Here is a 14002-nt window from a genome sequence, read left to right on the forward strand (position 1 = left end):
ATATTTTCGAAATATATTCAATTATTTATGTCTATAATTTTTCTTTGTTTTATTCTTCATTTTGAACTTATCTAATGAGTTCTGTTTACTTGCAGCTTAAGCGCAATAAATGAAATTCATTGTTTTTCTTAACTTTCTTCGTGTTTTCTTGTATTTTTTTATGTATTATATATATATATATATATATATATATATATATATATATATATATATATATATATATATATATATATATATATATATATATATATATATATATATATATATATATATATATTCCTTGAAAAGAACTATTTTCGATTATTTTATATTTTGTCTACAAAAAAGATCGTAAATTAAAGATGCATAAATTTTGCAGGGCTATAATTCAAAATAGAAAGAATTTTGAATTTTTCAATAAAAATAAATTTGCATAGTTACTTTTAAACTTATACGTAATTCAACTTTGATATAATTTTTAAAGTACCACTTTTGATTCAAAAAGATATTTTCTTTTCAACTAATAGGGCAACGCTGCTTTTACATTAACCGCATTTTTACTGTTGTTTTTATGCTCATTTGCGAACAAACACTCCTTTTTTTTTTAGAAATTTTTACTCAAACATCAGTGAAAAAATTTTCTTATCCTTTTAGTCTCATTCTTCAGTTGAAAGAGCCGCTCTTCTTGGAGCTGTTAGAATTCGACTGTTGCCTGCAGATGAAAATCTCAGCCTAAGAAGTGAAACGTTACAAAAAGCTATTAAAGAAGACAAAGAAAAAGGTCTTATTCCTTTTATGGTAAATAATTACATTTATATATTTTGTGATTACTCAATTTAACTATTAGAGTTTCCATTCTAACGCTATAGAGGATGCTAAATTGCAATGCAATGTTTTTAAAAGTTTAAGTAATATGCAACACTATTTGCCCTCAAGTATACAGCACCCCATTGCGGTAAAATCTTAAGTCTTTGTTGAAAAATGAGTTTATCATTTTTTGTTATATCTATCTGAAAAAATGAAATTCTTTTTACCTTCTTCGCTTTTTGTTTTTCATTAATTCTTTAAAATTCCTTGATGTCGAATTAATAAGATCACAAAGGGAATTTGGATAAGCTTAAAATGCTTTAACTTGTCTCTATTTTTCTTACATAAGTATTGAATAAATGTACTTATATACTTCTCATGTGATATTTATTATTTTAAACTATTAGTAGAATAAACAAATTTATTTATAAACTTATTATTACACACATTATTTATTAAAAACATATCTTAATGTTTCAGGTAATTGCAACATTGGGTACAACAAACTCTTGTGCTTTTGATAATATTAAGGAACTTGGCCCAGTGTGTATGTATCGCAATTTTTCTGATTATTATTATTTATTTATTTTTGATGTATCGCTTTGTAAAAGTACCAAAACTTTTCAAAATGGTTTATCTTTTTCAAAATCGGTTTAGAAAATAAGTTAGAGCAAGTTTTTTAATTTTTTATTTTGAAAAAAGAGCTTCATTTCTAAATCTAGTTTAATATTCTCGAAAACTATTATTTTTAAGCGAATGCGTCAACTAGGAAAAAATACTGCAATATTCCTTTCAATTAAGTTATAAAAAAATAGTAATCAATGCTATTCTAGTTCCTCCTAGCCACCTCAAAAGTAGTTCAATATTCCCACGAACTATTATTTTTAAACTAATGCGTCAACTAGGAAAAAATACTACAGTATTTCTTTCAATTAAGTTATAAAAAATAGTAATCCATGCTATTCCAGTTCCTCCCATCCATCTTAAATGTAGTTCAATATTCCCACAAACTACTATTTTTAAACTAATGCGTCAACTAGGAAAAATACTGCAGTATTTCTTTCAATTAAGTAATAAAAAATAGTAATCCATGCTATTCCAGTTCCTCCCATCCATCTTAAATGTAGTTGAATATTCCCACAAACTACTATTTTTAAACTAATGCGTCAACTAGGAAAAATACTGTAGTATTTCTTTCAATTAAGTTATAGAAAATAGTAATCCATGCTATTCTAGTTCCTCCCATCCATCTTAAATGTAGTTCAATATTCCCACGAACTACTACTTTTAAACTAATGCATTAACTAGGAAAAATACTGCAGTATTTCTTTCAATTAAATTATAAAAAAAATAATAATCCATCCTATTCTAGTTCATCCAATCCATCCTAAATCTAGTTTAAAATTCCCACAAATTATTATTTTTAAATTAATGCGTTAACTAGGAAAAGTATCGCAGTATTTCTTTGAATTAAATTGTAAAAAAAATTATAATAATAATAATAATCCATCAAAATGAAGCTTGTGTTTTTGTTCAATTTCTTGGTTTTCTTAATTGTTCAAATTTTGATTTTAAAAAAAATATTCGAGAAAGTCATAATGTTGCTTTTAGCTAAGCTAACATGTTAATTATTACATCAATTGTTCACATTACAAATATTTAACTTCTTTATGTGGTGACTTTCATATGTGCATTTAAAAAATGTTTTACCTTATTTTTATATTGTGAAAACTAAATTAGAATTTTCCTCCACTGACAAAAACTTACAGATACAAATTTCAATTTAATGGCTGATTAATTAATTTCAATTTCAATTTTAGGTCAGGAACAGAACATATGGTTACATATTGACGCTGCTTATGCTGGATCAGCCTTTATTTGCCCGGAGTACAGACATTTTCTTGATGGAGTTGAGGTTTGAATATTTTAATGTTCTTATAATGCACTATTCATTTTATGCAATTTGTTTCATGAAACATATTTTAAAATGCATCATCAATTTTATGTTATCTATCTTATTTAATATATTTTAAAATGCATTATTAAATTTTCTCAGTTTCAGTATTTATTTCTGACACCTCTTCCATTATCCATTTCAAAAGTGCATACTAATTTTATTAGTTAACAAATTTTACCCCTCAAGACTTGACATCTCTCTTAGAAAAAAATTTTAAAAAATTCATCCTTAAATGTATAGAATTACAATGTCTGGAATATTTTCTATTTGTTTATTTTTAAAATGCACTGTTAAATGTCTGTTTAATTTTAGCTTTTGCTCTATGAGATTGTCATATTTCTTATAAATTATTTTCAAAATGAATTCCTTTTGAACTTCATTTTTAGCTTTCTCGTGCTAAATTTGACGCGTCTTTTATCGGATATTGTTAGAAAAAAAATTCGTAGATTTGTCCGATTTTGAACTTTACTTTGTATGACATTTATGCACTGTATCTACCTTTATATTATGTGTTTTAAATATTTTTAAAATGTTTCATTGCATTTATTCTTTTACAGATTTCTTTGTATGTCATTTGTGACTTGACACCTTTTTAATTAATGTGTTTTAGGAAGTGTACTTAAATTTATAAAATTTTAGGATTTATGAGATGTTATATTTATATAAACACTCATTAGAATTTAGAAATTTATTGTATTTTATTTTATTGCTTTGCACTGAAATTGACATATCAAAAATACATATATTAGGTCATCAAAGATAAAATTTGTACGACAGGATAAGTCAAAACAACAACCTATTATTTGACATTGGCTTAAAATCTCACCTTTTTTTTCAAACCTTATGTATCTCACCGACTGAAAGAAATCCTCGTAAGCTCTAAAAAATATTAAAAATTGTTTCTAAAACTAATTTCATTGAATAGGGACTATTCAGAAATTCTCCATTTTATGAAATATGTGTTCTTACGCCGAACTACAAGATGGCAGACCAAGCAAAACATTAATAGTATATTTGGCTTTTTTGTTAGTTGGCGTTACTGTCATTTGATGAATCAACAAAAACACACTCCAAAGCGTAATATTTGTCGAAAAAAGGTCGATGCTAAATTTTATAGTGCTATATTGCAGGTGCAATCCATTATGACCGTATTAAATCTGACTCATAGGTCACAATAGAAATATATTGCAACTAACTAGATGAAATTGTGGATTTTAAAGAAAAATAGCCTAGATTTGTCAACAGATCGTCTCCTGTCTTGCTGCATAGCATTGCAAAACCACACACTGAACGAATGGCTACGGTAAAACTACAGGAATTGGAATTTCTTTATCATCCTCATTACCCCTTGACCCCAATAAGTACCTCCTCTTTCTAAATTTAGACAAATTTGTAATAGGAAAACAATTTTATTCCGAAAATGCTGTAAGACTAGCCTTGACGATTCGTTGACTCAAGGCCACCGAAATCTTATCTCATTTCCCTAGACAAAAATGTGAGAAAAATATCGATTCATACTTTGATGAATGAAATAGTTCCTCATATCTGTGATTTATAAACCAACTTTATTTCCACAAATTTCACGCTTGGTGACTAAGTATTTAATTAAATTAGGAATTGTTGCATATTACAATTACTTACGTACTAGTTAAAGCAATGTAAGTTATAAAACAGGTACTGAAATGGACAAAAAAAGCAGAAGGCAAAAAGTAAAGCAAAAGTTTTCCCTTTTTTAACATGTAAATATTGTACACGCGTGCTTTTTTGCAAACATTGTTTATCGTTAAAGTGTAATGTATTTGCACCTAATAATCATTAAAAAAGGTTTTGAAATAACGATACAATACTACTGTTTGTCTACGATAGGTACTCTGCCAGACATTTGTCTGGAGCTGTGGCGGTGACTATGGTAACCAGGTATGATTATTTCAAGTAGGGATGCGGGTCCCTCTTTAGGACTGGTTTCCGCGAAAGAAAAGGAGACCTCTTCATCGAAGCCACCCTCCCTAAAATGCCCTCTTCTTGTTTCCATAGCACCAGACTGCCGCACACTTAGTGGCGGTCAGAGTACCTATCTTAGACAAACAGTATACCAAATTTAAAATTTAGTAGTTAAGAAAAATATTTATTAATAACAGATACTATAATAAACAAGCATGACTGTTAATTAATATTTAATCTTAAATGCTTATAAGCAATAAAAAGTAAACATTGATTATCACAGTTCATTAATATAATTATTGATAAAATTGTTAAATTTATTTGTGTTTTCTTTTCTAGTTTGCGGATAGTTACAATTTTAATCCTCATAAATGGATGTTGGTAAATTTTGACTGCTCAGCGATGTGGTAAGAACTAAACATGTTTAGATTATAAGTAATACGTAATTGTTTCTGCTGTAAAAATATTTTGAAAACATAGAGAAAAACGATATCATAATTAACTAATTGTGATTAAAACTAAAAAATTTAAAGCAACTTGACTCTTATGAGCAGTTACATACCAAATATACTTTTTAATACTATCAGAAATAAAATGTAGTTCGATATATATGTGAAAAATCAAATTTAAAAAAGTGTTCAGAAATCTGACGAATGAATATCGAGGTCAACCTCATTGATGAAGGAATTAGAAGCATCAAAACGAAGAATTATTATTTCTGATGCAATATAAGGAGGTTGAGCAAGGTCATTAAAGAAAGATTTCAGCTACATCTAATGAATAAACCAGTTCTGATGCTTTTAATCCCTCACTCTTAGTAATTACTTCGAAAATGATAAAACACGATTGAGGTTTGAGGATTTGTATTTGTTAAGTAGCTCTACATAGCTCCCTATTGCTCTTCAAAATGTGCCAATTTCAGAAAACCATTTCAACAAATTATTTCAGCAGAAAAACATATTAAATGAATACTTTAAAATTATTTAATCATCCATAAAATAATCTAAGTATTTACTTATGCTATTATTTTAACAGAAATACAGATTAAATACGATTTTAAACTGTTTAATCATTTATTAAAAAAAGTTTTTTTCAAGTATTTTAAAGTATTTACTTCCGTTTATAATAAATATTTTTGTTACAAAATTCCATATTTTTACATATATGAAAGATCGATTAAAATCACTTAACGATTATACACCGAGAGAGTTTCCAGGAAGAAAAAAAACTATTGTTTAAGATTACCTGATGCCCTAAAATTCAATTAAAAAAGTTAATTTAGAGGTAAAATATTTCAATACAGAAAGACATTTTGCATAAGCAGTAGAGATAACTAAATTTAAGTAGAGTTCAAAATTAGCTTTTGTCAGCATTATTGTTCCCATACCTTCAAAAAAGTTCTTAAATACTTTGACCTGCTTTATAATTTCTGAAATTCATTTACAGGGTGAAGAATCGATACGAAATTACAGAGGCCTTTTCTGTGAATCCTACATATTTGAAGCATGAAATGGAAGGTCAAATACCGGATTACAGAGTAAATAAAAATTTAATAATTACATTAATGCAATATTTTACTATTGCACTAACACGAAATTATAAATAATACTAAAAAATAATAAGTACTAAATACATATTATGAAACATAATGTCTTAAACCTGTGGTGCCCAATTTTTTTCTGCTACGGAACCCTAAATAATCAAGCTTCTTCCGGCGGAACCCTGATTTCATAATTAAAGTAAATAAATACAGTTGTGTACATTTATTAAACATTAAAAGGCTCACTTCATTTTGACTTTTGGACTTTTTTATATTTGGTAAGATAAATGATTTTTTTTTCATCGATTTATCATTAATCATCTTAAATTAGGTTTTATGCCCTGCAGTTGAACTCACAGTCTTGGAGATAAATTTAGTTTCACTAAAAATTTGTTTTTATTTCTCTAAAGAAAGAACTATTATAAACGTTGAAAACTGGAATTAGGAAAACATATTTCTTTATTATAGAATTCAGTTATTTTATTTTGATTTAAAAAGTGCAGTGTGGAATACTGTAGGATGTTTCCATGTCCTACAATTAAAAAATTAAAGATCAAATTTTAATAATTTCTTTCCGAATTCCTGCATGAAAAATTTAATTGGATTTATTTTTATTCAAATATTATATTGTTTTTACAATTTTTTTTCTTCCTTTCAGCATTGGCAAATTCCTTTAGGTCGCCGTTTTCGATCATTGAAACTTTGGTTTGTGTTTAGAATGATAGGGGTCGAGGGCTTGAGAAAACACATTCGAGAAGTAAGTTTAATACTTTTAAAATTGTAATTTCACTATGTTTCTATTTTTTTAATTGATATATTATAAGCACCTTCATTATTATCCCACAAATTTCAAACTCTCAGTTTTTCACTACATATTTTTGATCTTTAAACTAAATAATAAGTATAAAAAAATTCAATTTAGCGTAGTGAATTCATCTTGATTTATTCTTTAATTATCATATTATATGCACAAATTTAATTAATTTGTCACACAACATTTTCGTTTAGATTAATATGTCGTTCATTTTAAAAGTGACGTAACAACATATATTTAAAATGTATCTTTTTTGAAACAAATACAAATTTGAAAAGCGCTCATTATTTCAAAATTCATTTACAAGAAAAGGATAGGTTCAATTTTATTATGTTCAATTTTACTATTACCCATATTCTGCCGTGCAATTGAAAAATCAGCGTAAGCGACAAAAAATTCAAAATTGAAATTTTTATATATTTCCCATTTTTATATGGCAAGCTAGCTTTTTATTGCAAAAAAATAAATAAATGATAAATTTTGTTTTGCTAGTTTTTTGAAGTTCTATTTTAGCGTTCATAGTATTAGCAACAGAAGGAGATAAAATGTCAAGCAGCTTTTCTCGTAATCAATCGTGAAGCACTTAGCTGCTTTTTCAATTGTACGGCAGTTTTATGTATCAAATTACGTTCTTTTACTGAATTTTTTACCCTTTTAGAGAGAAATGTTCCTTTTTCAAAAGAATATAAGACATTGTAGAGAAAGAATTTACAATATTACATGTCTGATATTTTTTTGTACTGAACTGCTTCTGTAATCTTTATTAATAATGTTATTATTAGTTTAAAATGAAATGCAATGGAAAATACATGCTACATATCATTCTAGTGATTTTAAGCAACTGGAAGCGGCTTCTAAACATATTTTCTTCTTTTCAACTTGAGAAAATTAGTTGTTGTTCAACAGTCATATTCACCCACGACTATTTTTTAAATCTGAAACTTTAAGATCGTAAAAGACAGCGGCAATTGCACCAATCTCTTCAGTAAAATATAGTTTGTCTATAGGAAGAACTCCCCACTCCACGAAATCTAAGGCCGTCTGCTCCTGATTCCCTTTCTCTCAAGTCAAAATCTGTCATAAATAATAACCCAACTTGAAATAGTTAAGCCTCGTAACCATAGTAACTGCCACCACTCCAGACGAATTGCTAGAGATCTTTATCTCCTCTAGCAACAGACTATATCTCCACCGCTATTCCGTAAACTTTTAAAAACAGTGCCGCTTTTCAGGAAATAATAGGAGTCCGGTTCAGTAACAGTAAGGTCATTAAACCAATTTCTGGGGTAACAGTAACGATAACTGTAATTTTATTCAATCGATCCGATATTGAAATGTCTTCATTGAAATATCAGTTTTATTGAAATATCTACAATACAGGTCACACGATCAGGTATTGAATGTCTTAAATTGGTTTTAGACAGACATCTAAGGCCAAAACTGTCTTGAAGTGTTCAAAAGTATTCGAACTGTCTAAAAGTGTAATAAATTCTCTAAAATCTGTAATGCTATAAATAGTTAAAGCATCTGTAACTCAAAATATAATCATTACGCTTTTATCACTTACAAAAATAAATATCTAATTATATTTTTACTCATGTTTGTTTCTAAATTTTTGTACATTACCTACTGTAATGTCACAGTTAATTGTATTTTATTAATAAATTTGAAATAATATTATAATATTATAATTAATACTATAATTAATGTTATAATATTATAATTAATATTATAATATTATATTAAATATAATATTGTAATATTATTTCAAATTATATAATATTATAATTGTAATTAATATTATAATATTATATTAATTATAATATTGTAACATTATTTCAAATTATATAATATTATAATTAATATTATAATATTATATTAATTATAATATTGTAATATTATTTCAAATTATATAATATTATAATTATAATTAATATTATAATAATATATTAATTATAATATTGTAATATTATTTCAAATTATATAATATTATAATTATAATTAATATTATAATATAATTTGAAATAATGTTATAATTAATTTATAAATAAATTAATAATTTGAATAAATTCCTGAGCACGATAGTAATACTATTGTGCTCAGAGAAACTTCCTAACCTGAAATATGACGTCTATTCTACGTATTGAAACACATAAGAATAAGAATAAGATTTGTGATCAATCAATCAATCACTTTTTTTTAGCAAATTAGAATGGCTAAGGAATTTGAAACCATGGTAGCGTCAGATTCAAAATGGACTATAGAGGCTCCAGTAGATTTAGGACTCGTTTGCTTCCGTCTGAAGGTAAATTATTATCATTCCCTCTTACTATAATTACTAGATTACTAGTACTTTCCATCTTTAAATATTCTTTACATCTTTAACACGTTGCAGCAACGGACTGCTATAGCCATTCGATGTTTGGCAATTTGTAGGCAAATGACGACTACAGCCGTCCTGCACGTGATGGGAAAAAAAAGAACACCGCTAGTACGAAATTAACTAGTGCATTTATATGTTAATTATTTAATAATACATCCAATGAAAGATATATGTTTGAAAAGAGAAAAAAAAATGATGGCTACAGCTGTCGAGAGTTTTCATTGAAAAACTCAGACAAAATGTGTTAATTCTAAACATACGAGTCATGCTGCATTTCATATCGCAGTCATAAACAAATGGAGAAAAAAAAAAGTTTTTCAGCACACTATCGTCAAATTAAAAAAGCGTGGCAACGTGTTAACATAGGCCGGGATTGCCTGGTCGGTAGGGCGCTGGGCCCATGTCCGAGAGTTCGTGAGTTCGACCCCGCCGGCTGAAGACTCCCCGTGTAGTAAAGTGACTGATGCACGTCAAATTTGTCGAGTCGCAAATCAATTTTTCACCCGGCTCGTACTGACCATAGTGCTGGCGTAACTATCTCTATTGGTAAACGAATCATGGGTTAGAGTCCCCTTGCAGTCAGGTTAACCGTGGGAGGATTTCGTAGTTTTTCTCTCCATGTAACGTAAATGCGACTTAGTTCCATCGAAAAGTCCTCCATGAAAGCAAATTTTTCCCAGTAGAAGATCCGGGAGTTACCATGTCTTCTAGATTGGGTTTAAAATTACAAGACTACGTATTGAACATAGATAGTCGTAAACGCAAAATAGGGTCGACTGTTCAACGGTGGTTATAAAATAAAATAAGCATTATTTTATATCTTTAATATTATTACCTTAACCATTATAGTTTGATTTCTTTCTTTGAAATTATTCTTTATTCTATTATTCATTATTCTTTAAAATTATTACTATAATTGTTATTTCTGCGTATTTTTAATTTAATTAAAAAAAGTTTTCATCTTAATTTAATCAATTTTAGTCTTTGAACAAATAAATAAGATAGGAATGAAAATACACAATAGTTGTGCATTTTTAACTTCTATTGTGTTTATTAGTTGACACAAATTTTTCTGCTTACAAAGTTCTGAATCGTATTTTGAGTCTTCAAAACATAATTTTTCGTCCTGTATTTATATCAGTAATCACAACTTCTAATGCATTTTTTTTTTAAAATTTTTGTTAAAAAAACGAAGATACTGGGGTCTCAAATAAATATTTAATAAAAATCACGATAAAAATCTTACAAATCACTATGAAGGAAGACGGGATTCAATACATCAGCACATATTTAATTCTCAGGTGAAACATGAAAGTTTTTCAAATAATCACCTTTCAGCTCCTTTTTGTTTTCTAGGACAATGTAACATTTAGATGTTCTTAATCTCTCTTTCCTCAATGGTGACGAAGATTTTAAAAATATACATTAAGGACCATTATTAAGTATCTGTATTTAATACTGTTTCTACAATATAAAGTTAATTGTTTTTTTTTTCCACCTACGTATTTAAAATAGCATTTATTTCTTGCTAATAACTGTTAAAAAAATTGAACTGGTGTAATTGCATGAACAATAATGTAGGAGTGTGGGAAAGATGGCCGTTGGTCGCAGGCTGTAATCGAACCAGGGACTTTTAGGGTTCACAGCATGATGCTCTAAGCACCATGGAAAAGGATTGGTAAAGAAAAATCAGGATCAGTTAGGATTTTTTGTCTATTTGTCCTCTGACATTCCTTCTCTAGTGGACAAAAAAGTCTAATTCATTGTCAGTCGTGAGCATTTCACGAGATAGAAAAATCACGTGACCATAAGTGAAGTCACCATTTAAGTGAAGTTCAGACTTTAGCGTTGATTGTGAAAAGGGGAATTGGTTAGTTGTTTTGAAACAAACTATGAAACAAAGCAAAATATTGTAGTACTACCGTCAGTATCTTTTCCTGGTTATTCGAGTATCCAGCTACGAATCCAAAGGTTTCAGGTTCGATCCCAGCCGGAGCTAGGGTACATATCCCCCGTATTTCAATGCAGTAAAGTACAAGTGCAGTTTTGAGTTTAATCTAGGACTCTAACTATTCTAGTTCTTTTCTAGGACTCTAACTCAGAAAATGAAAAAATCTTGAAGAGAATCAACGAAAGAAGGAAAATCCACATCACACCAACTACCATACGTGGCCGATATATGCTACGATTTGCTGTTTGTTCTCGGTTCACTACCTCAGAAGATGTTAAATTTGCGTGGTCGGAAATTCAGACTGTGGCTTCCCAACTCAAGAGCAACTAGATGATTTAGTTTCTAATTCATTTCACTCTTCCAATTAGCAATTTTTCATTTTATGGATTTTTAGTCTGTGCAAAATGGAGTCATGGTATTAATTATTTGCTAATTTAATAGTACCTATTTTTTAATAGCTCTTAACCTTTATTTGATGCTGAATTTTTATTCAACATATTTTTCATACCTTTTTTTCCATCATTTTGTATTAAGATAAGGGAAAAATATTATATTTAGCATTTTTATAATTTAAGGTTATGATATATAGCGTAAAACACCGGCGTCTTCTTCTGTGTTAAAGGTAAAATCTTCCAAACACGATTCACTTCCAAACAATTTTTTTTTTAAAATTTGGTTTGCTTTACACTTATTTGCTTTAGATTTATTTATAATTAAAAAACACCAAAATATTGTTTTGCTTGTAATTAGAGATTCAGAAAGAAATATATCAATGGAACACCGGTGTCCATTTTGCATTAGAAGGTTAATTTGGTCTCTAAGTAAGCCAAGTCTTGAACTGTTCTTAATTTTCGATACGTTTGTCTAACTTACTCAAGTTAAAAAGTTTAACGCATTTTTAAATAAATGTGTTTAAGTTAGTAAACAGGGTGATTTATTTCAACGATTATATCCTTGGTAAAGAGTAGGATTCATCATAAGGAAGAAGAGTTGCATAGCAACCAAATGGCCGGAAATGTCACCGGACTCCACTAGAGGTGCTTCAATGTTATGTACTGGCTGTTCATGCGCATTGGAACCGGTAATTATATTTATCTAAATAATTCTAATTTTATGTTTTCTAAAAATTATTGTCAAAAATTACAGTTAAATAGTCCCAGAAAGAGCGTTTTCATTGTATTTTGCTAATCCAATTGGCGAACTTCTCATGTTAGTCGCCAAATCAATCAATTACGCTAAAACTGCTAAATCTATAGGCCATTTTGAATGCAGTTTTCGACAATAATTATAAGAAAATATAAAATTAAGTTAATTTAGATAAATAAAAGTGCTGATTCATTTAAATATAGACAGCCGTTCATAATATGGAAGCAAACCTAGCACTATAAAATGATATTTCTTAACTTGGGCTTTTGTTCAATTCTAAACCTTATTATAGGCTCTACTTCCTCGCCGAATTTGTAACCGCTGAACTGAATCATTCAGTATACGTATTTGTCATTATACAATAGCTTTAATATATACATGTATTTGCCATTCTACAAAGATGAAAAAATAGTAGCAGAAAAAAAATTTTGAAGAAAATTTTTTTCATAGAAAATCGAAGTTATATCAACGCTTTAAAAAGCAGTTATTAATTGCTATATTTTATAGCTTGCCAATTAACCTTTTTTTGCAATATCTTTTAAGCAAATATGATGTGCTTAAATTATTTCATTGGTGATCCTTCTATGTGTGAGAATTTAGTAATAAAATTCTAGAAAATGTTTTATGAAATTAAATAAGAAGTAAAAACAAGACATATAAAATCACAGTTTTTAAAATATAATAACAATTCACACAGAACTAGATAAAATTTTAAAAAACCACTTTGTTTTAGAGTGTTGAAAAAGGCGTTCTTTAAAGCACAGAATAAATTAATTTTATTCAAATGTAATGTCTTTAGCTATTTAATTACCCATACCAGTGTTTTTAAAAAGAACAAATAACAATTTTGTTAGAAACTACATTATTGATGAAATAATATACGGTTGTCATAAAAATTACAAAAAAAATTATAAATAACTCATTTATTTCATACATTTTCACGATGTGCTCAAAATATTTGTTATGCTATCGTTGTTTGATATCACTAGTCAGCTGTATACGTTTAGTCTTTATATCATATACCTTTTAATAATTTATGCCGTAGTATGCATGACAAAATGTTTAACATTCCACAGAAATGTAATAAAAAGAGAATAAATGTTGCATGTTTCAAATATGATTTCAGTTGATTTTTATTTCTGATTGCAACATAATATTTTTTTAGAGATATAAGAAAAACCTTTTTTTCAAATTTTCATTATGTTGCTCCTTCCAATGACATTTAGACAAGCCAAGCTAGCCATTGGCCTTTTTGCGAATTAAGTCAGGAAGGTGTGCCTTTTGTTTGAAAAAAGAGCACCGCAAGGATGAAAATACGTCTTAGTACAGAACCCCACGAATAGATCGCAGCACCACTCATTCATGAGACCACATCCTCAGTTTAGGCACAGATCTGAAGGGGAAGAAAATTTTCTCCAGATCCCTGTACCCATGGTACTGTTAATCGTCCGACCACAGGATATTCGATTGTACAGATTTTAGAG

The 14002-nt window shown here is 28.3% G+C and overlaps 1 protein-coding gene across 6 annotated transcripts in view; it reads left to right on the forward strand.

The window, feature by feature from the left end:
- Nucleotides 1-13638, forward strand: part of Ddc (aromatic-L-amino-acid decarboxylase) — a 38536-nt gene extending 24898 nt beyond the window's left edge. For all 6 annotated transcript variants that reach the window (XM_016067499.5, XM_016067497.4, XM_071184680.2 and 3 more), the window contains 8 exons: nt 634-777; nt 1267-1333; nt 2607-2701; nt 5024-5091; nt 6131-6221; nt 6883-6981; nt 9242-9343; nt 11511-13638. In XM_016067499.5, coding sequence (XP_015922985.1) covers nt 634-777; nt 1267-1333; nt 2607-2701; nt 5024-5091; nt 6131-6221; nt 6883-6981; nt 9242-9343; nt 11511-11702 — 858 coding nt within the window. In that variant the 3' untranslated portion in view covers nt 11703-13638. The remainder of the gene's footprint in view (nt 1-633; nt 778-1266; nt 1334-2606; nt 2702-5023; nt 5092-6130; nt 6222-6882; nt 6982-9241; nt 9344-11510) is intronic.
- The last annotated feature ends 364 nt before the right edge of the window (nt 13639-14002 follow it).

This window comes from Parasteatoda tepidariorum, chromosome 10 (assembly GCF_982258835.1).
Source record: "Parasteatoda tepidariorum strain Cologne lab strain chromosome 10, Ptep-v5.0, whole genome shotgun sequence".
NCBI lineage: Eukaryota > Metazoa > Arthropoda > Arachnida > Araneae > Theridiidae > Parasteatoda > Parasteatoda tepidariorum.